Raw genomic sequence first — 22,026 nt, 5'->3', positions numbered from 1 at the left:
TTGATTCTGAGTTTAGATTAGAAACTTTCAATAGTGGGTTTAGATTAGAAAATTTCATCGAATCTCTTTGATTTTGGGGTTCTATTTGATCGTATCTCTTCGATTCGAATCTCTTTTCACATGCATGTCCGCGTTAACACATGATTCGATTATGGGTTTGTTCGGTTTAGATTTTGAATATGATTGTGGGTTTCGATTTGATTTTGGATTTCTTTATTAGTTTCAGAAATGGCAAAGACAAGAGGAGGAGGAAAAGTTGGTTCTCGTCGGAGTAGACGTAATCAAGGCTTGGAGGTAGTAGATCAAGGCTTGGAGGACAAGAGACCGCAACTAAAAGTGAAGAAAGCTACAGCAAAGAAAACGGCTTCCCCTAAAAAGAGTTTAGTTCTAACGCCAACGAGAAGAAGTAGTAGAATCAAGAAAGTGGCTGCTCAAGATGATGATGAGCTAGAAGATGTTACACCTGATGATGATGATGATGAGCTAGAAGATGTTACACCTGAATATATTCCCCGAGTTGATGAGGTAGAAGATGTACTCAATGGGAAAGAGGCTGAAGAAGATGGAGATGGCAATGGGAAAGAGGCTGAAGAAGATGGAGATGGCAATGGGAAAGAGGCTGAAGAAGATGGAGATGGCAATGGGAAAGAGAATGAAGACGAACAGGCCAATATGGAAGATGATGGAGTTCTCAATGAGAAAGGGAATGAAGAAGAAGCTCGCGATATGGAAGAAGATGGCACTGCGCAAGATGATGAGATTCCTAGTACTGAAGGAGTTGAGCTAGGAGGGGAGGAAGTTCAAAAAAAAATAAAAGAGGACCAACAAAGTTGCGCAGAGTGGCTGAAAATCCCAATGATAAGATTATGGTCACATTCAATGACATTGGTGAGCATATTGGACCTGGTTCAGTAACACTATCGTCTTTTCTTGGTCCTCTTGTGAGGGAACATGTTCCGGTTACACTCGCTGATTGGAGAAATCTTGATGCAGCGACTAAAGCAACAATGTGGGAAGAAATTCAGGTTTGTATATATACATTAGTATGTTTTGTTGAACCGCAAGATGAAATTATAACATGTTTAACTTGCTTATTGTGATGCAGGGGAGATTTAACTTGCAAGAAGATTGGCAGAAAGCTGTTATTTTCAAGCAGCTTGGAAATGTGTGGAGGGCTGGGAAGTCGAGGCTGGTGTCACAAGTACGTGTGGCGAAGACTGCAGCTGAGAGAATAGCTTTAAAACCGAGCAACATCCCATCCATTCAAGTGTGGAACTCTTGGGTTAAGAGTAAAACTACCAAATCTTTCACGGTGAGTTATCTACAACTAAGTAAGTTTCATCCTTAAAGGTCATATCTGATAGATTTAATCACTGTCATATTTATATTGTAGGAAACGAGTAACAAGTACAGAGCGATGAGAAGAAATCAGATTCCTCACACCACTAGCCGCAAAGGGATGCTTCGTTTAGCTGATGATATGGTAAAAGAGTAGTCAAACATCTTCAGCTTGTTAGATTAAACTGGTACTGAGATATGTCTGTTTTTATATAGAAAAAAAGGAGTAAAGACCCAAGTAAGGTGAGTAGATCGAAGGTTTGGATTGCGGGACACACTCATGCTGATGGCAGACCTGTGAAGCCACAGTTTGCTGAGACTATTGTAAGAATTATGCAAGTTATATATTGGGTATAATTAATAGATTATGTCAATGAATTATTTTGTGTTTAAATGAATGTATCAGGAACAAATACAGTCACTTGACAGTCAGATGGACTCAACATCAGCTGCTGATAACATAAGGGAAGATGCTGTAAGCAAGGTTTTGGGAAAAGACAAACCTGGACGAGTAAGGGGGTTTGGTAGAGGGATTACGGCTACTAAGCTAGCATATCTGCATTTTAGAGACGCAAAGATTGCAGAAATGAAAACTGAGATTCAAGAGTTAAAGGGGATGGTGCAAGACTTAGTTGGGAAGAAGGTAATCCTTTTCATTACATTTGGTCAATTAGTTTTAAGACATTTACGATTTCCTTTGCCTTCTTTCAGAAAAATAATGATGATGCTGAAGCATCTGAGAGTAGTGGTGGATTCAAAGTAGGAGTCAGAGTACAAATACTCGATTGGATTGAATCAGAGGATGTTGTTGTTGGTGAAGGAGAATTCTGCTCTGATGAACCGAAGTACAAAATTGGTCGTATACCAATTGGTCCTAATGCAGTGGCTATCGTAGTTAAGTCTGCACTAAGCTCAGTAGCTTCACTTTGGAGGCCTACAACAGACGTGTTAACTCTTGATGAAGCTGTGGGATACAAGATAGCTTGGCCAATGGATAAAGTGATCTTGGATAGGGATACAAACTGCTCTGAAGATGTATCCATGGTAAATTTTTGTACCTTATTTTCTTCTTACAACAATTGAGTTATCTCTAGTCATTACCTTCTTGCATTTTAGCAAAGCAAGGAAGGTGAATCTCGAAGATGCAAGATCTATGATTGGACCAACGACGAGGATGAGGTTATTGCTGAAGGTCTCATGTGCTCTTCTAAGCCCAAAGAGATGCTTAACAATATACCTCTAGGTCCCAATGCTGTTAGTATCGAAGTTGTGAAGGTGTTCAATGATCAGGCTTATTTGTGGAGGCCAACCGCTGATATGTTCTTGATTGGTGATGCACTTAGCGAGAAAATAGCATGGCCAGTCCTGAAGGTTGAAGTCATGCCTACACCTGCTACAGAAGTAACACCTACTAAATGTGCAGGCAAGAAAATAGCATCACCTTCGAAACCAGCCAAGAAAAAAGCAGTGGTATGTTGTTAACATGAAGTTAATTTATTTATTTGTATGATGATTGATGTTGAGTCCTTAATTGATGTTGGAACTTTCTTATGTCGTCTTGTTTGAGTTGTAGAGTCCAGGCAGCACTAGTTCGACCAGAAGTCCGAAGCAGAAGTGTATTCTCTTGGATTGCAACAACTCTGGACGTAAGGTAGCTGAAGGAAGAGTAGCTTCAACGGATCCGAATGAGTTGTGCCACTTTGTACTCCTAGGTCCAAATGCAAGCAAGGTGTGGATTGATGTGGCTAAGATCGATGATGCAAAAGTCTGGAGGCCAAATTCAGAGATTGAATACATATCTGATGCAATGGGTTCGGTTGTGGCATGGCCAAATGACAAAATCAAGTTTGTCTAAACATGTCGTCTGAAACAGTTTTCAAGTTGTTATGTCGGCAATGTATTTCTAGTGTGTGATAGAATTTTAAAGTACTTTTATGATCGGTTAAATCATGTGTAATATTATGTTATGGTTAACTGACAAAAACAAATATTATGTGTGATATTATGATTAATGGTTGTGTGTGAAAATGTTTAGCTTGTTAAACCCTATACCCTAAAGTGCATAATTTTACATTAAACCATAAGTTTTAAAAATTAAAACCACAGGTGATAAGACCAAAATTAAAACCATATACCCTAAAGTGAAATCCCTAAACCCTAAAGTACAAACATATACCCTATACCCTAATTGTTCTTGATTTCACAATTTTGTTCTTTATAAAAAGGATATTGTAATCTTAATTTCATAAAACTAGTTAGTTATAAATTTTATAAACACTCATTTGTTCAAACCCTATACCCTAAAGTCTTTGTACATACAAATAAGTAGTAGTGTTTGTGAACATATGAGCTAGATTGATCAATTTTATAAAAGCTCACATAAAATATTTTTATGTATACGATTTTTTTTTTAAAAAATTAGAATACTGATATTTTAATTTTTAAGATTTAATTTAATTTTTTTTTGCTTCGAAATCCTATATATATATTAATTTTAAGATTTCAAACGAAATTAATATACTGAGCCAATGAGGAGTAACCTCCAAGATTGCAGACGTGGCAAACCATAGGCCGATGGATGTGTTTCGCCAAATTCAATCTTAGCCATTCTTTTTAATTGCACACGGATTAATCCTATACCATTGATTCGTGTTGGTAACTTTGATCTGAGCCGTTCTTTTCTGAACCAATAAGGAGCAACTACTAAGATTGCACTCGGATTAATCATAGACCGTCCGATTGCTCTCCAAATCTTTGATCACAGCCGTTCATTTTTTTCTGTCTCTGTTTGCAGTTGGAAAATTTCAGAACACAACATCTCTCTTTCTGTTTCTGTCTCGCGAGCTTTGACCTAAACAAACCCTAAAGAAAGCTAAGATCGAACCAGCCGTTCCTGTATTCGCAAATGGATAAGACGTGGATTTGGCTTCCAAGGTATAACTTACAATCTCTCGATCTCACTTGTACTCGCCGATTAAAAGAAAGCTAACTTATTTTGTCTGATTCTTGTAGGAATAGCCACGAGTATTCAGAAGGAGCAACTAATTTCGTGAATTCGTCAGCAAGAAGATTGGGAAGTCTTCTTGAAATGCTATGCCCTTGTAGAGACTGCCGCAATCTGAGCCATCAGTCACTGGATAAAATTGTGGAGCATTTGGTGATTAGGGGTATGGATAAGAAGTATAAGAGTTCTCGTTGGAGTATTCATGGTGAAAAAAGAGATTCTGCAGAAGACAGTGTACTTCAATGTGAAACAGAGGCATTTGATTTGTTTAAGACAGCATTCTCCATGGACGAAGGTGGTCCAAACCCGACAACTGACAACGAAGATGATGAAGCACCAGAGGAACTTGAGTTTACAAAAAAGCTAAGAGATGCTCAAACGCCATTATACTCGGGTTGTCTCAAGCACACAAAGGTTTCAGCTATCATGGGACTTTACAGATTCAAGGTTAAAAGTGGTGTGTCGGAGAACTACTTTGATCAGCTGTTGGTTTTACTTGAGGATTTGCTACCTGAAGACAATGTTCTTCCCAAGAGTTTAGCTGCAATCAAGAAATTTCTGAAGATCTTTGGGTTCGGCTACGACAATATCCATGCTTGCAAGAATGATTGCATACTGTATAGGAAGGAGTACGAGAACCTACAAAGCTGTCCAAGATGCAAAGTTTCAAGATGGGAAATGGATAAGCACAGTAATGAGATAAAGGTGGGGATTCCGGCAAAGGTCCTAAGATATTTTCCAATCAAGGACAGGTTTAGGAGGATGTTTAGATCAAAGAGGATGGCTGAAGATCTGCGTTGGCACTATACCAATGCCACTGAAGACGGTACAATGCGGCACCCCGTTGATTCTATCTCTTGGGCACAAGTGAATGCTAAATGGCCAGACTTTGCTGCTGATCCACGGAATCTTCGACTTGGGATTTCCACAGATGGGATGAACCCTTTCTCCATGCAAAGCACCAATCACAGCACATGGCCAGTGTTGTTAGTGAACTATAACACGCCTCCAACCATGTGTATGAAGGCTGAGAATATAATGTTGACTTTGTTGATCCCTGGTCCTACTGCTCCTGGTAATAACATAGATGTTTACCTAGCACCACTGATAGACGATCTAAAAGATTTGTGGGCTGAGGGTATTGAAGTGTATGACTCATTTGCGAAGGAGAATTTTAATCTCAGAGCCTTGCTGCTTTGGAGTATCAGTGACTATCCAGCCTTAGGAACACTGTCTGGATGTAAAGTAAAGGGGAAACAAGCCTGCAATGTATGCGGAAAGGATACACCTGCAAGGTGGCTTAAGTTTAGCCGCAAGTTTGTCTACATGGGTAACAGAAGGAGACTACCGCCTGGCCATCGTTACAGATATAAAAAAGCTTGGTTTGACAACACTGTGGAGGAAGTGAATGCGAATAGGATACAAACAGGCGCTGAGATATATGAAACACTACAAGCTTTTACGAATGATTTTGGTAGACCTCTAGAGAAGGAAAAAAAAAGGAAAAGACTAGAGTTGGAAGATGATGAGAGGGTAGTGGAAGAAGAGTGTGATGAATCAAATGAACTATGGCGGTGGAAGAAGAGATCAATATTCTTTGATCTACCTTACTGGAAGGTAAAGTATAGTAACTGACTTATATTATGTGATTGTTGTATATGAATATGCCTAACAGTTTCTTGTTTAATGTGTTAGGAGTTACCTGTTCGTCACAATATTGATGTTATGCACGTAGAAAAGAATGTGTCTGATGCTATATTGTCTCTGTTGATGCAAAGTGCGAAGTCAAAAGATGGGTTGAAAGCAAGAAAAGACTTAGAAGATATTGGAATCAGAAAGCACTTGCACACAGAGGTGAGGGGAAAGAAAACATACTTACCTCCTGCTGCCTACTGGTTATCGAAGAAAGAGAAGACCATTTTTTGCCAAAGGTTAGCTAAGTTTAGAGGTCCTGATGGTTATTGTGGTAATATTGCGAATTGTGTTTCAGTTAACCCTCCAAATATTGGTAGTTTAAAGTCGCATGATCATCATGTCCTAGTACAGAACTTGTTACCAGCTGCATTAAGAGGGTTGTTACATAGGGGTCCTAGGATAGCCATAAATAGATTATGCAGTTACTTCAATAGGTTGTGTCAGCGCATCATTGACCCAGAGAAACTTATATCCATGGAAACAGAGTTTGTGGAAACAATGTGTCAGCTGGAGCGCTTCTTCCCTCCAGCCCTTTTTGATATCATGTTTCACCTACCAATACATCTATCAAAAGAGGCACGCTTGGGAGGACCAGTTCACTTCCGCTGGATGTATCCCTTTGAAAGGTTTGATTAACTCATTTGCTTTAATATATGCACTTTCCGCAATGATGTTTGACTTATATTCATATTTCCTGAGTTATAGGTACATGAAAACACTAAAGGCTTTTGTGAAGAATTATGCAAGGCCAGAAGCATGTATGGCTGAGGCGTATTTGGCTGGAGAATGCGTTGCATTCTGTTTAGAGTTCCTTAAAGATTCAGTACCAGTTCAAGAAGCAGTTAATCGTAATGAAGATGTCGAGACTGACACAATGGTGGTTGAAGGCCGACCTCTGCAGAAGGGTATAGAGGTTACCCTTTCAGATAAAGATAGAGACATTGCACATCGCTATGTGCTAATGAACATGGCATCTTTGGATCCATTTCTTGAGTAAGTAATTCTCTATGTTTCTTCTACTAGTTTTACTCATAAGTTCATTTTCATATACTGTTGTTTAATTTAAAATCAGGATGCATTTGGAAGAGTTGCAAGCAAAGGATGCTCGATTGGCTAGAAATGAAACTTTGTTATGGAAATACCATACTGACCACTTTGCAGAATGGCTTAAAAATAAGGTTTCAAACTCCATATTCTTTTCTTGATTATTTTGATGACTGGTTAGCTTGTATCATGATGCCTGGTTAGCTTGTATCTTGAAGAACATGTCCAGATTTTAGTGAATTGATGTCTGAGTAGCTTATAGCTTGATGAACTGTCTGGATTTTTAGTATTTTGATGACTGGTTAGCTTGTAGATTGATGATTGGTTTTCTGGTATATATTATCATGTTTTGATTATAATTCAAGTACCTCGGCTTGATGATCATGCTCTGATTTCCTGTCGCAGATTCATTCAGACTCAACAGATAGTCATTCTAAGGAGATAAGGTGGTTGGCATTTGGGCCAAGAAATGTTGCTTTAGCACATAAAGGATTCATCATCAATGGCCAACGGTTTCATACTGATGCGGTCAAGCTGAAGACACAAAACAGTGGAGTAACTTATGAAGCCTTTAGCATGTGTAGATCAAGTGCTCGAGATATGAGACAGGTCGCGGATATGATTACATACTATGGAGTGATAAAGGAGATTTTGGTCATCGACTATCACATGTTCAAAGTGCCACTCTTTAGATGCAACTGGGCAAACACAGCGAATGGTGTGAAGGAAGAAGATGGCTTCACTCTTGTTAACCTTCATATGAACCAAGCAGCCTATTTGAAAGATCCATTCATTCTACCTTCTCAAGCAAAACAGGTTTTCTACTCTAGGGAGGATGATGCTTCAAATTGGTATGTTGTTATGAGAGCACCACCTAGAGGTTATCATGAGTTGGAAACAGAAGAGGATTTAGGTGGTGCTCCTTTACCTGTCCAAGAAGTTGATGATATGGGTGATGAAGCTTCAGATGATGATAGTGTTTATGTTAGGGATGATTGTGAAGGTTTATTAGTGGTAGATTAATAGGTTGTGTGATGGTTTGTATAATTGTGATAATGTTGTGTTATGGAATTTAAATAATTATACTATTTTTTGGTTTTTCAATAATTTAAATTTTTTTATTTCATATTTCGAAATTCATTATTAAAACAAATCAATTCACTAATTATTATTAATTAATTTCCGGATAATTAAAAAACTAATTAATAACACGAAACATTTGCTATCTTTGCTATTGGGAAAATCAAATTATTAGGTTATAATAACATTTGTCAAACGTTATTATAAATATTAACAATTGCATTAAAAAAAGCGCTATTGTTATAAACTTAATAATAGCACAAAGGAAAACCGCTATTAAAAGGGTCGGACCTTTTATAACGGGCGATGTCAGAGCGTCCAAGGAAGCGCTATTAAATATGAATCATAGCGCTTTTCGGGCGCTATTACTACCCACATTTCCTGTAGTGTGGGTATTGAATCATCAAACAAGTTCAATAGATGTGATTTCTTTAAACAGCCCCAAATCAGGATCTCACTCTAAAGGATTTGAAACATAATTCATCCCAAATGGGAAATCTGAATATGTTATTGGTTCTAGAGTGGGATTCAGTACGAGATTTTAGACATGGAGTGTCATCATCTCGAGGGGGAGAATTAAAGAATCCTAGTGAGTGGAACAATGAGAACATTCTGTTCACTCGAAAAAGTACTTGATAAAGTAAATTCAAGTAAGATGATTCCCATGATCGGGTGTAAACATGCAGTTGTGCATGTAGTCATATACAATCCAAAAGGGAAAGATTATATGGAATAATCAGAAATATGCTCGCAAGATTGCTGGAAGCATATATGCAGCTGATGGAATGAGATATGAGAAATGGATTATCATGAAATTTATATAGTACAATCCATTTATAAAATGCCTGCCAGACATTTTGATAAAATAGTTATCTCATATTCCAGCTGAAAAGGCTCCAATAAGAAAATGTGTCCTAAAAGGACGATATATGAGTCTATGGCACGCTAGAGACGTGATAGACCACTTTGGTTCCAAAGAGTCTTCAAAATGGAGCAAATATATGAATAGAGGACAAATCTCAAGAGACCGTTGATATGGGTTAATGTGAAGTCAGGTACCTGGATAAATCATCGATGATGATAAAGAGATCTCGATTAACCATATCAGTACGGGTAAAAAGATGGAACCAAAGAGAAAATAGATTGTCGACAATAAATAAATGAAAAAGCGCTATATAAATGATGATCATGATCATAAATCTACCTCTATGTATGAGGTTAGAGTGAATTGATTAGCCAAAGAGTAAATGAGGCAATCAATTCGATATAAAGCTCGTTAGAAAAAACGAGAAATTCTTGGACAAAAAGTCCAAGGTATATATTTCTCCAGAAAATGAAATAAAAGATAACCTTGAGGTATGAAAAACGGCTTGTTCCGAGGTTACTGGAGAAAATTTATAGTAGATGCAATATTGATATGTCTGGCAGGACACAAATGACTTGAGATGCATCTTAATAGTCCCTGGAAAATTAATGATATTCTCGGGAATGATAAAACTCTAAAAGAGTTAGAACAAGCCATAAATGAGATATCTGGAACCAGTAACTGGTGATATGTTTACGGCACGGTTTGCCGATTGCCATTTTAATAAGAATGAATTCCAGCGTTAGGGGGAGGAATTAGAGGAATTCCTAAAAGAGATTACATGGTGTACACAGTTGTTGTTACACCTTAATCCCCCTAGAAATTAAAGAGAGCTGGAAGTTTAGAAAATTGTGCATTTGCATAATTTGGCAAACCAGTTACCAGATGCGTTCACAGATACGAAAAGGGTGACAAAATCATATATATACCCGCTGAAAATATTCCATCAAGAGTGGTTGTTCTTGGGGAATAAACTGATGGAAACAAAACGAATGAACCTAGAGTTCAGTTAAAGAGGGGGAGACCAGCTGGTTCTAAAGATAAAAATCCCCAAAAATGTCTGAAAGAAGACATAAGTAGAAATGTTCCAGAAGAACATGTATTAAAAGAGATATTGTTTAAAAGATTCTGATAAGATCTTATATAAATAAGTACTTTGGAGATGCTAATGGTAATAAAGCATATGTGAGCTAATATATCTTGCGAATTGTATTTGATTAAATATACTTTTAGACACTAATGTCTTTGCAAGATATAGCTCGTTTTCTATTAAAACGGCGTCGGAAACAAATATGTTCTCTCCAAGGTACGTATTGATTTTGGGTTAATTTGTTCTAGAAAACCCGAGTTTGGTATGGTTTTGCAGATACATTCAAACACAAAACGAATATGGTTTTACAATTGGTGAAACCGCGGTCACATGGAGTTTCGAGAAATGATCATGGGTTTCGGCTTTTTCGAAGCATATCGAATATGTGTGTGGTTAAGGTCAATGAATCACCAGATACAAGATTCAAGTGGAGTAGTTAACAAAAAATAGCCGACGAAAGTTTTTGAAGATAACTCGCCTTACTTCACTCAACTCAAAGAAGGTTATATCAAAAGAGATTGAACAAAGCACATCCCTCCAAGATTTTTCTCGTACATTCGGGAGCTCGAGAAAAATAAAGAAGTGGACATAGAATATGAACGGTCATGCGACAATCCAGCCGATTGATTCACCAAAGCTCTTCCGACTACAACATTCCGAAAACATGACAATGATATCGGGATGCGGCGTTTGTGTGACCTATAAAGTAAAAGCTATGTCCATTACTCTCAGGGGAAGACTACGTCAGTGTACTCTTTTTCCCTTGTCATGGTTTTTATCCCATTGGGTTTTTCCGTGACTAGGTTTTTAACGAGGCACTACGTAATACTAGATGGATAATCAAGGGGGAGTGTTAAATAATGGTGATCATCCATCTGGCAAACACATGTGATGACATTACAATTTATATCATGAGTTGTCATCAATTACACATGTCTTCGTATGTGTTAAAGAGAAGATGACTAATCTTTTCTTCTTCTAGTATAAATAGCTTGTACATGATACAACATTGATAAGTGAATACATCTGTCTCCTTTGCTCTTTATGACTTTCTCTCTCTCACGTTTTTGTTCTTCTCCAAAAACACCAACAAAATTATAATAAACATAAATTATATTATAACCAAGGATGCATTTGAGCTAATAGTTCACAACAGTTTCTTTTTTTTTTTACTACTCTTGTTTCTTTGTCAACAGAAACCATCTAATCACTTTGATAGTATTCATCAAAATAGAATTGTGATCAGTGAATTATTAATTTGCATATAACAGATGGAGTTATGATCGAAGATATGAAACTACAGCTAACATCATCTACACATTAATCAGTAACTGTAAATATAGCATACTTTAATACTCTATATTTTTTTAAAAAACTCTAATTAATATGCGTTGCATGACAAATTTAACTATTTCAAGCTTTAAACATAATATTACAAGGATTAAAACTTTATTTTCATACCTGTCCTTCACCAGGATTTACGTCGTAATAGTGATTTTTGTCAAAATCAAAACCAACATTAAAATAGTCAATTGCCTACAATAGAACTCCGATTGAAATCATATAAACACAGTGCTATGTTGCTTTGCTTATGGACCCGCCACATGTTTGAATGGCTAATCTCAGATGAGATGTATCATCCATAACTCGTTTTAGTTCAGTTCTGTACTTCTGTTAGAAATTAAAAAACAAGCTTCTAGAGCAAAAATATAGAGAGCCAGATTTTAAAGATATCATGTCACCTACGAGTCGAATCTTTTATCTGACTAACGTGACAAACCAAACATCCAAACACGTGACATAAATTCTACGGCAATAAAAGTTGGAAGAGTTTTCAGCCAGATGACACATCTGCTTTGTCTTTTCTTTATTAATCATCTGAAACCCACGATTCATATTTTTCGCAAAGAAAAAAAAGTTACTGTATTATATGTTCATCCTCCAAGTTCAATTTCAGCTCAACAATCACAGTCACATAAAAGCTCTTGTCTATCAATAAATGCATAGAGAGAAACCAAAATAAATTATGAAGTCTCCCTCAATTTCATAATAACTTTATTTTAGAGTTTTTATTTTGTTTCAAAATAGTTGATATTCTATAATTTTAATTTAATTTTTGTATTTTAAATCTATTTTTATTCTTCTAAATAATCAATAGATTTTTATTTAAATTATATATTAAAAATAAATATATTAATCTATTATACCATTTTTTAATCCCTGTAAAAAATGTCAAAATGACATTTATAATAAAACCGACGGAGGATTAAGAAACATAGGGGTTAACAGCTTGTGCAAATTTGCTCACCGCAATTGTTGTAACACGTTACACAATTAGCAAACAATATAATAGTATCTTGAATCTTGACGACGGTTCTGTTTCGCCGGGGAAAAACAGACAAAAGGGGTAAAAGAAACCTCCACGGTTTTTTATTACCCTACAAGATATACTAAAGTAAATCTTGGTCCCAACAAAAACTAAAAAACCTCTCGGACACAACTCTTTAAGACTAGATTTTTAAACCCTGACCCTAATCTTAACTTAAACACTGATGATACTCTCAAATCACTCCTGAAATCGATCAGCTAAATTTCTAAAATTAAACAACACACATAGGGAGACAGAGATATGCCACTCGAGTAAACAATGCAAGAGATTGATATTGACCGAAACGACAATAGAGAAACATAGATTAATATTAATATACCAAAACTAAAAAAGGGGTTTAACTTCACAATCAAGGCATCAACGCTGGTCATCACCCTCTCTCCGACCCGACCCGGGAGCTCCACTAGATAAAGAAGCAAGCAAATTAAGATGACCCGGAAGATAGTTCCCGACTCTAGCTGCTGACGCTTCACCCATTGCAGCTTGTTGCTGTTGCTGTTGTAAGAACATCTCTTGTGGACCTCCTGCGGCAAAGCTCCAGACCTGTCCGAACTCCGGCCTCGCCGGAACCGCCCAGAACCCAGACGGTGTATCCTCGTCGGCTCTCACACGTTTTCCGAGTATAAACGGTGAGGAACCTAGCAAAGGCTTATGATCTAGAGACGAGGACAAAGTGGTGGAGTTTCCTCGGAGAGAGGCTGACGCGGTGGAGAAACTCGCCGGAGTTGTGCCGGTTCCTGTCGCGGCTATGATTGAAGGCTCGGCTTGACGCAGTAGCCACTCGATAGTTTGGCCGTCCGATTTGTGGCCGAGCTCTCTTGTCAGCTGGAAGACACGAGCTGCGCAGATGATAGGCATACGTATCCTTCTCCCTCTTCCATCTACTTTGCTGTGTCTATCTTTCGCCGGAGGTTTCTTCACGACAAGAGCTCCGTCGTTGTTGTTAGACATGTTTGGAGTAGATTTTTGGAAGAGAGAATAGTGGTTCTTGATTCTCTTGTTACTGAAAACACATTCAGAGGAGGAGGAGAGGGAGAGGGAGAGGAAGCTAATGATTGAGAGGAAAGAGCTGGTGGAGACAGGAAGGAGAACACATGTGGGTGGTGGGTCCTTTTCACAGCTCACTTCCTCTCTGTTTTTTTTTTTTTTTGCTTTTTTGAGGGGACATTTTTATTTGTCATGACGCGGTGGACTTCACGCTCTTGACCTCCGGTGAAGACCTAGCATGTGGCACACTAGGTCAATGGAATTTAAGTTAGGCTGCTACAAGAGGTAATTTTTAATCTTCTCACTATTTACTGAGTTATTGTTCTTTTGGTTTGAGATTAAATAAAAAAAAATCGGCTTGGAATTTGGATACTAGCACAGTAATGAATCCACTGGCTAAAACTTTTGTAAGAGTATTTCCATTGGCAAATTCCCACTATCACGATTTCCAATGCATTTTTTGATTATTTTAATTTTTTGGTTTGTTTTAAGAAAAAAAAATTAAAACTGATCTATCGCGGGCTGCCACATGTCATGGGGCCCGCAGAACAGTCAAGAGACAGTCTCACCACACTGAACCTGGACGATACCGACTCATAGCTTTTCCTTTATTATATTTTTTTTTTTTGGAGTTGTGTGAACCCCATATTAAAAACTCCAATGGAGATGCTCTGAGCTATCCAACTTAACTCATACCAAAGCCACAATTTTTTTAAAAAAAATTGGGACGATTAATCTAGTAAGTTATTTAATTCAACTATTGAAAAGATTGAAGAAAGAGACAATCAAATGAGGTAATTGATTGGTAAGTAAACTTTGGCATCGATACTTATTGAGCTATATATAGTTCTTATATATTTATTTTTGGAAATCTTATTGGCCATTCAATTTAAATATCTGCAGGTATACCAGTATCACGTGTTTTACGTGAAGTAGGAAATGTCCAAAATTTTAGAATTCCTTTGTCGACACTAAAGAAAACTTGGTATATTTACAATAACATCACATCCTACTTCACGTAAAACACGTGAGTCTGCTCGATCCGTATTTCACAATAAAGATTCGGAAACTGGCGTAAGTTGGAAAAACTTGGTATATTTACAATAACATCACATCCCATGTGAAAATGTGAAAATTATAAGTACTACATTAATATATCATAAAACTTTACAGTAAGTTATACTCAAATTGCAATATAAATATAAGACTGAAGTAATTTAATTAAGTTATTAATTCCATTGAGTCTTTTTTTTTCTGAACAACTAAGTCCGTTGAGTCTGACCTTAAGAAGAAGTGATTAGTCCATTTGGCGGATACGCTTCATTAGTAGTATATCGTAACAATAATTTAAATCTATTCATGACCTATGCACCGAGAGCATTTGTTCATATATATGTTAATTATTGTCGCACCTTAAACAAATATTTCACTAAACGTATTTTCTTATTATTAATTTACACTTTATGTGCAAATGCAATCATGAGATATGGCCTACGTGTGTGTTCATGTTTCGTTTTTTTTGTAAACACTGTACCGCTAACTTGAGACCCATTCAATCTAATCATATATGTTTGTTGGAGTGAATACGACAGATAATAATAGACAACTTTGATTAAACACTTCGAGTATTACCAAAAAAAACACTTCGGGTATTTATCAATCTATTTTAAATTCCAATTCGTTTAATAGTTAATTTTAATGAAATGTCTCATCAACTAAAGACTAATCTGTTTAAAACTACCAGCAAACAATTAGTGGAAACCTCTTTAAATAAAAATTTGTCACCAAAAATATTTGTGATGAAGTGAATGGTGATCAACTGATCAACATGTATCACCGGTTAGCTTTGGAACACCAGAACAACAGCTTTTTTCCAATGTTAATTAACCTTAATTCCAGAGAAACATGATACGGAACACATCTGCGTTTACGTAAACAGTTTTTAATATATATATAGTTGGCAAATATGTGATAATGATAAATAGTATGATTAATAATTTAATCAAAGTCCATTCCACTGTACTTCTCAAATTAATTGTACGTTAAAGGAGATTCAATGGCCACACAAAAGAGACAAACAATATGGCATTGGCTAATCAGAATAGGTAATAAAAGACGGAAATGGTAATTCTTCGTTCATTCATCTCTAGAAAGAAAGAGTTGTTCTGGTTGACGATTAATCAATCTTCGCAGTTGGATCGTTTTGAAGATTAGGCTGAGCAACCTGGAGATGGTAATTAAGATCAATCTCCGAAGGAAGCGTAGTGAGCTGAAGAACACTGCTTGGTTGTTGCTGATGAGGATCATTATAGTACTGAACCTGCTCTAGAAACTGTTGATACTCCATTGATTTGGTCTCTATCCCAGCTTGCTGAAACTCAATTGCCGTACGATGCTCATCAGGAATCTGCAATATAGCCATACCGGCATGGAGAAAAAAAAATATCTCATTTAAGCCAAAATGTGCAAACAGATTAACATTCTCTAGCTAGTAACCAAACTTACCCAACGGTACATATTGTTGTTATCGTCTTCTAGCATCCGCCTCTACAACATGCATAAACATAGTTATTGATCATTAATTAAACCCGCCATATGACTATCATTTATAGAAGAAATATGAGAAAAAAATAAGTGAATAATCGATAAGCAGCCTTTATGCTTAGATTCCCCAACTGCTGCTGCTTCAGCAACTCATTCTTAAATATATTATCATTAGAGATAGAAAAAGGGAGAAATTAGACAACACTGTAATGATGTATATAGTTTTAAGAGAATATGTGTATACCTATATATATATATTATTATTTTTTTTGATCAGTAGAGAATATATTGGTTGCCCAAAAAAAAAAAAAAAAAAAAGAGAATATATTGATAGGTTACCCGGACTTTAAGGATAGAATGTTCGAGCTGTTGCTCTAGTCCATCGAGCTCGTGTGGAGGAATATAGGCTAAGTCATGTCCATGGTATGGACGCATACGGAGCTCAAGCTTACATGTCTCCCTTCTTAGTACTTCAATCTCATGGCGCAGTTCCTCCTATATATATATATATACAAAACTCTTTTAATTTCGTTGTTCTGAATTGGTAAGACCAAAGAATTAAGTATGTGTATATATATAATACCCGGTCGTCATTAAGGTCAGGAAGTTGTAATCCTTCTTTTGTCAAATATCTATCAATGAGCTGAGGCATCCTGTTCAATATTGGTAATTATGAAATGTTATCAAATTAGTATCTTCAATCTCACAAGTCAAGACTTCGATAATCAATGGAGGAACACAAAACTAAAAAAATGAATTTAGTTCTCTAGATTATTATCTATATATACTTTGACAAAAAGGATGTCCAAAAGAACTGGTTACAAGAAAAAAATAATTAAAAGGTGTTTCCCCTTCTTTGTTTTGTGAAAGAAAACTTAGAACTAATAGCATACCTTTATTTTCATATTGTAAGGGATGTATGTGAATGAGTTTGTCATTCGTTTATGACTTAGATCTACAACGGTCTAATTAACACATCTTTATAATTGAATCATCTTTAATCGAATTTTTTTTTTGAACACATTAAATCCAAAAAATTTAAAAGACTTATATATAGGTTGTAAAATTATGCACAGTGTTTTACAAACATAACTTTGAGATCTTTTTATGTGAAAGGTTTTTTTTTTTTTGTAAACTATTTTTTACGAGAAAGGTTGTTCAAGAGATATCAAATCTTTGTAGATCTCTTTGCACCATTGGTGTAGAAAACATAGATTTTAACCCATATAATCAATGATGATTATATATAGCATCAGAGAGATTGTTAACTTCTTGGCCAAATTAAAATCTTAGTTACCTGCTACTTCTGAAACTAATGATGAAAACTGTTTGTTTACAAGCACGAGGAGCTATATATGTCTCATATCCTCATTTAATTAGATCAATACAGTTGACCAGAAAAAAAAGGATACTATTAGTTATATATACACATGTATGTATAGATCTCTGAAACCCTAATTTGAGAGAGGAGAAAGAGAGAAGAAGAAGAAAAAGGAGCTAACTTGGAGGGTTCGGAGCAATACTGGGTGAGCTTTCCGGTGGTTGAGAAGACGATGAGACCGATGTGAGCATCACAGAGAACAGAGAGCTCACTAGCCTTTTTGATAAGACCACTTCTTCTCTTGGAGAAGGTCACTTGCCTTGATGTCTTATTCTCTATCTTCTTTATCTCGATCTTCCCTCTTCCCATCTCTCTCCTCTTATTCACCCCTTCCTCCTCCTCCTGATGATTCAAATGTATATGTGATGTGGGTAAACATATGCAAAAGATAGATCAACTAAGAAGCAATCTCTTATTAACTACAAAACGAACAAGACTAAATATACAAGAATTGAAAACCCTAGAGTTAATTACAGGATTCCTTTCAATGATAGTTTGATTCTTGAATCTTGAGGTGTGAATTAGAGAGAATCGAGAGAATGTGTGTGAGTGAGTTAATGGTAAATATAAAGAGAGAAAGAGAGAAGAATGAAGAATGAAGAATGAGAAAAGAGAGTCTTTTAAAGTACTTGTTGAATCGTGTTCTTGGGGATGATCTGGAAATGGAGATCAGTAGGATGACACAAAGCAGAGAGATAATGGGGAATAGCATGCTTCATCAGACTCTCTCTCGTTTCTTTTTATATAGATTCTGTGTGTAGCGTCTGGTTTCAGCTCACCATCTTCGAATTTCATTTCTCTCTCCTCTTCTTTCTTACTACATAAGTTTTTCTAATTTGAGAGTGCAATTAATGTTTATATAAAGCTTACGTATTTCAACATCAACAATTTCTTATGGCCAATTAGTGTTATTGCGTTATGCAGTAACCATTTATGCTCAGCATTATGCTCGTCTCGTGATATGTCTTAATTTGTACCTTCAAACTATATGTGTTTGCGCTAATATTCGTAAACAGAAATGAAAACCATTTTCAAAAAAAAAGAACATCGTAAACATAAACTTTATATATGTACAGCAAAGTGAATTAACCAAGATTTATACCCAACACTTAACTAGCAAGTAATATATAAAATAAGTTAAGCTATCAAAATTAAAACAAGAAGATAAGTATTAAGTTGTAATTAGAATGTAATAACAGTTTTGGTAATTTCTTTAGCAGAGAAATCCCTGAAAGTCAAATTTTGGACCACTAAATTATTTGATCTGCCATGCATGACGCAACATGTATAATGAATCCAAAATAGAAATTTCATGAAAATATTGTTTAAGGAAAACAAATGGCAAAAGGCAAGGCGAGAGAGAGAGAGAGAGAGAGAGAGAGAGAGAGAGAGAGAGAGAGAGAAGAGAGAGAGAGAGAGAGAGAGAGAGAGAGAGAGAGAGAGAGAGAGAGAGAGAGAGAGAAGAGAGGTGGTAACAATACTTGAAAGTGACTTTTTATATTTTTCTTATTATCTGTGAAGTTTATCTCTATCTTTTTTGCTAAGAAGTTTATCTCCTTATTTTTTTGCTAAGAAGTTTATCTCTTCTTCTTTTGAGTCAATTAATTAAAATAAAATCGAATTCAGATATGAGATGGTATCGCATAATCCATGCTAGTATGCTACCCTCGTTTCATGGGAAACTAGTTAATCTTTTCTGTGATTTGAACTATATAATAATCGTCTGGTTACAATATGAGAGGAAAACAAGAGAGCACAACATGTATTTTTAACAATAGTCAGCAACATCACCACACAAAGCAACGAACAATATCGTGGCTAAATATGTTGAGTTCTAATTAGGGATGTTAAAACGGGCTACCCGAGCCCGTTTAAAACCTGCCCCTTTAGGCCCGCCCCGTTTACAGCCCGTTATCCTTACGCCCGTTTAACCACGAATCCGATAAAGCCCGTATTAGAACTTCTAATACATTATAGATTTTGGCATCCATTCATAGCATTAGAAACTAACTTGTTAATATGATATATATATATATACGATAGTATCATAACATCAATCCGTTTAAATTATGAAGTAAAGTCTTTTCCTTTGAATTTTGCGTCACAGATAGTAAGGAGGTAGAGAGAGAACTCTTTTGTTCTGTCAGAGACTCACAGGAAACATGTTATGGTTTCTAAATTAGGTAACTAAATTATTAGAGAGGAACATTTGGGTCCAAGCTCTGTTTTCATCATCATTCCAGCAGATCTGGATCCTGTTGATCACATACAAATACGTATATAAGAGATGTAACTATTGAGCTTTTATCAAGTAACATGCCTAATTAAATGATAAATGTTATGGTTATTTCATTTGAGGCTTACGTAAACTCTAGTCTCTAGACAGAGAGTAATACGTATGACATAAAAAAAATTACGATATACGACGTTAGCGTATTTATGTAGTTCAGTGGTTACCGTTAGAGTTAAAGATAACTTCTGGCCATAGCGATGATGAACCGTCCGGTTCTTGCGCAGACTAGATGCGCCAAAACGAGTTCCTCACGCCGGGAAAGGTTTTCTATGACCAATCAATACTATTGTAAACAGAGATTTTAAAGTTGATGGCCTATAGAGAACCAAGACGCAGTAACTTTACACGGTTCCAGTGTTAGTTTTGGTACACTGCAGCGACATGATTAAAATAGAATATGCTCATGTAAAAGGGTCAGTTTGACGCCGCTTTGGTTTGCTGCCTACCATCTTTCCTTAGGCAGTTTCCAACGGAAACAACTCTTAGTCAGCATGTTCTTGTTCTTACACTTTAGATTAAAAAACAGAGTTGAATTATAACATTCAGTTTATGTTTCTCTTATGTGTATTTAATAGAATGCTCTGCCATTTTCTTCACCCGACATATCGAAGCAAGACTCCATCGTTTCCAAGCACAAACCCTTTCTTATCATCCACAAATCTACAAAACACACAGTTATGATTTAGAGAGCTGATTAGTTTGGTGAAGCGTTTTTGTGATGTTTGGTTAAGAGACACTCTTACTTGACTGCGTATAGATTAGCTACGATACTATCGGCAGCCTTTCTCACGGTTTCCATGACTAATGACTTACCTCCGTTTCTTGTTCTCAATAGAATCCCACTCCCTCCTACTGCCCATGCTTCTTCCTGCAATTCACACAACACAATCAACAACAAAAAGAGTTGTTGTAATCTAGACAGTGGAGAACTGGTTGGAACATTGGAATCAAAAACATAAAACATGCAAATGCAACGAATGTGTTGAGGTTAACTCAGTTGTTTCAGGTCAAGAACAAGAATAACATAATACAATATTATAATCTCATATTCTAGATCATAGATTCATAAACTAAAGCTCAATTAATGATCTCATGTTGATCATGTCTCACACAAAAACCTAAACAATAATATTCAGCCTGCACAACTCTCCGCTCTCATATTTACACTCCTTTAACATAACAGCCTGCACAATATCTCACTTGTTTCATCTCAATATCACACCGATACAAGATGAACTAGAGATCATGATCTTTTAATGCTTCAGAAAATCAAAATTAGAGAATGGGCAAATAACCTGCAGCGATGAACAGGAAGATGATTGCAGAGAGGCCAGAGAGCAACGAGGTGTGGCATTGGTGAGATCTATGAGCCACTTGGACGACGAGTTCTGGTAAGAGTAAACTGCTATACGGCCGATCCCCAGAAGATGAGAAATGGGAGTGAGATTAGCGGATTGGGTGGGTACTAACGCCCACAACGTGTTCGACAAGAATTACCTAGTGTACGTCTAATAATATCAATGTTCAAAAAACTAAGCATTGGAACTTGTCCACGTATACGGTTTAGACGGGACTGCAGTTTTGTTATATTATATTGAACGTATTACCATAACTTTTTTCTTAGAAAAAACCTTAGGCTATGAATGGAGAGCTGAACCAAAAGTGGTTCGTCTGCTTGTGTGGAGCATCCACTTCCAAATTGCCATTCACCAAAACAAAGTAACTGTGTGCGTACAGTAATCAAAATAATAATATAAAACTTTGATCCACAAGCAGTTCAATTTAAGAAGCAAATATGATCCGCTATGAACAGTATAAACACTCCTCATTTGGAGTGTTCTGTGTGGTCTGCCTATTTTTTTTGTTTTATTTATTTTCTAAAACACAATAAAACTCTAGTTGTGTATGAAGTTTGTTATATAAGCTAATATATTACATAGTTTATGTTTTACATTAAGTTCATCATATTAGTTTATTTATTTAGTTTCAAAGATTTATATGTTGTTGAATATTAATTATCGTTTTAAATATATATATATATATATATATATATATTTTTTGACATCATATATATATATATATATATATTACATGAGTGTTTTTGGCAGTTTTTCACTTTTGTATTTTTAAAATAACTGTTTTATTTTCTAAAATATGTACAAATGCTAATTTTAACTTTAAAATGGCTTCAATCATATATTATATTTTGAATAAAAATAATATAAGTTATTTTTAAAAATAAGTACTATGAATTATAAAATTAAATAATAATATAAATTATTTTAAATTTATACAGTGCTTTGAACCATTTTTTAT

The 22,026-nt window shown here is 35.9% G+C and overlaps 3 protein-coding genes across 4 annotated transcripts; 1 reads left to right on the top strand and 2 right to left on the bottom strand.

Annotated features, from left to right (window-relative positions):
* The first annotated feature begins 4,243 nt into the window (after nt 1-4,243).
* LOC130500208 (uncharacterized) lies at nt 4,244-8,104 on the top strand. The gene is made up of 6 exons (XM_056994969.1): nt 4,244-4,272; nt 4,351-5,959; nt 6,038-6,663; nt 6,743-7,030; nt 7,110-7,215; nt 7,487-8,104. The coding sequence occupies exons 1-6, from the start codon at nt 4,244-4,246 to the stop codon at nt 8,102-8,104; spliced, it is 3,276 nt and encodes a 1,091-aa protein (XP_056850949.1).
* Nucleotides 8,105-12,752: 4,648 nt separating this feature from the next.
* Nucleotides 12,753-13,571, bottom strand: LOC130494257 (transcription factor TCP7-like). The gene has a single exon (XM_056993761.1). It carries the CDS (start codon nt 13,454-13,456, stop codon nt 12,863-12,865), a length of 594 nt encoding a protein of 197 aa, XP_056849741.1. The 5' UTR covers nt 13,457-13,571; the 3' UTR covers nt 12,753-12,862.
* Nucleotides 13,572-15,593: 2,022 nt separating this feature from the next.
* Nucleotides 15,594-18,706, bottom strand: LOC108837104 (protein TRANSPARENT TESTA 16-like). Of its 2 annotated transcripts, XM_056993677.1 has the most exons (6): nt 17,539-18,706; nt 16,620-16,689; nt 16,376-16,531; nt 16,147-16,191; nt 15,989-16,039; nt 15,594-15,887 (listed from the first exon to the last, which is right to left on the bottom strand). In XM_056993677.1, the coding sequence occupies exons 1-6, from the start codon at nt 17,724-17,726 to the stop codon at nt 15,669-15,671; spliced, it is 729 nt and encodes a 242-aa protein (XP_056849657.1). In that variant the 5' UTR covers nt 17,727-18,706; the 3' UTR covers nt 15,594-15,668. The 2 variants fall into 2 exon arrangements, with proteins under 2 accessions (XP_056849657.1, XP_056849658.1); XM_056993678.1 differs by lacking the exon at nt 16,147-16,191 and having other exon boundaries at nt 17,539-18,703.
* Nucleotides 18,707-22,026: the final 3,320 nt, after the last annotated feature.

The sequence above is a fragment of the Raphanus sativus genome, chromosome 9, assembly GCF_000801105.2.
Source record: "Raphanus sativus cultivar WK10039 chromosome 9, ASM80110v3, whole genome shotgun sequence".
In the NCBI taxonomy this organism is placed as follows: Eukaryota; Viridiplantae; Streptophyta; class Magnoliopsida; order Brassicales; family Brassicaceae; genus Raphanus; species Raphanus sativus.
Note: the sequence above shows the minus strand (reverse complement) of the source record. Positions and strands in the feature narration are given on the sequence as shown.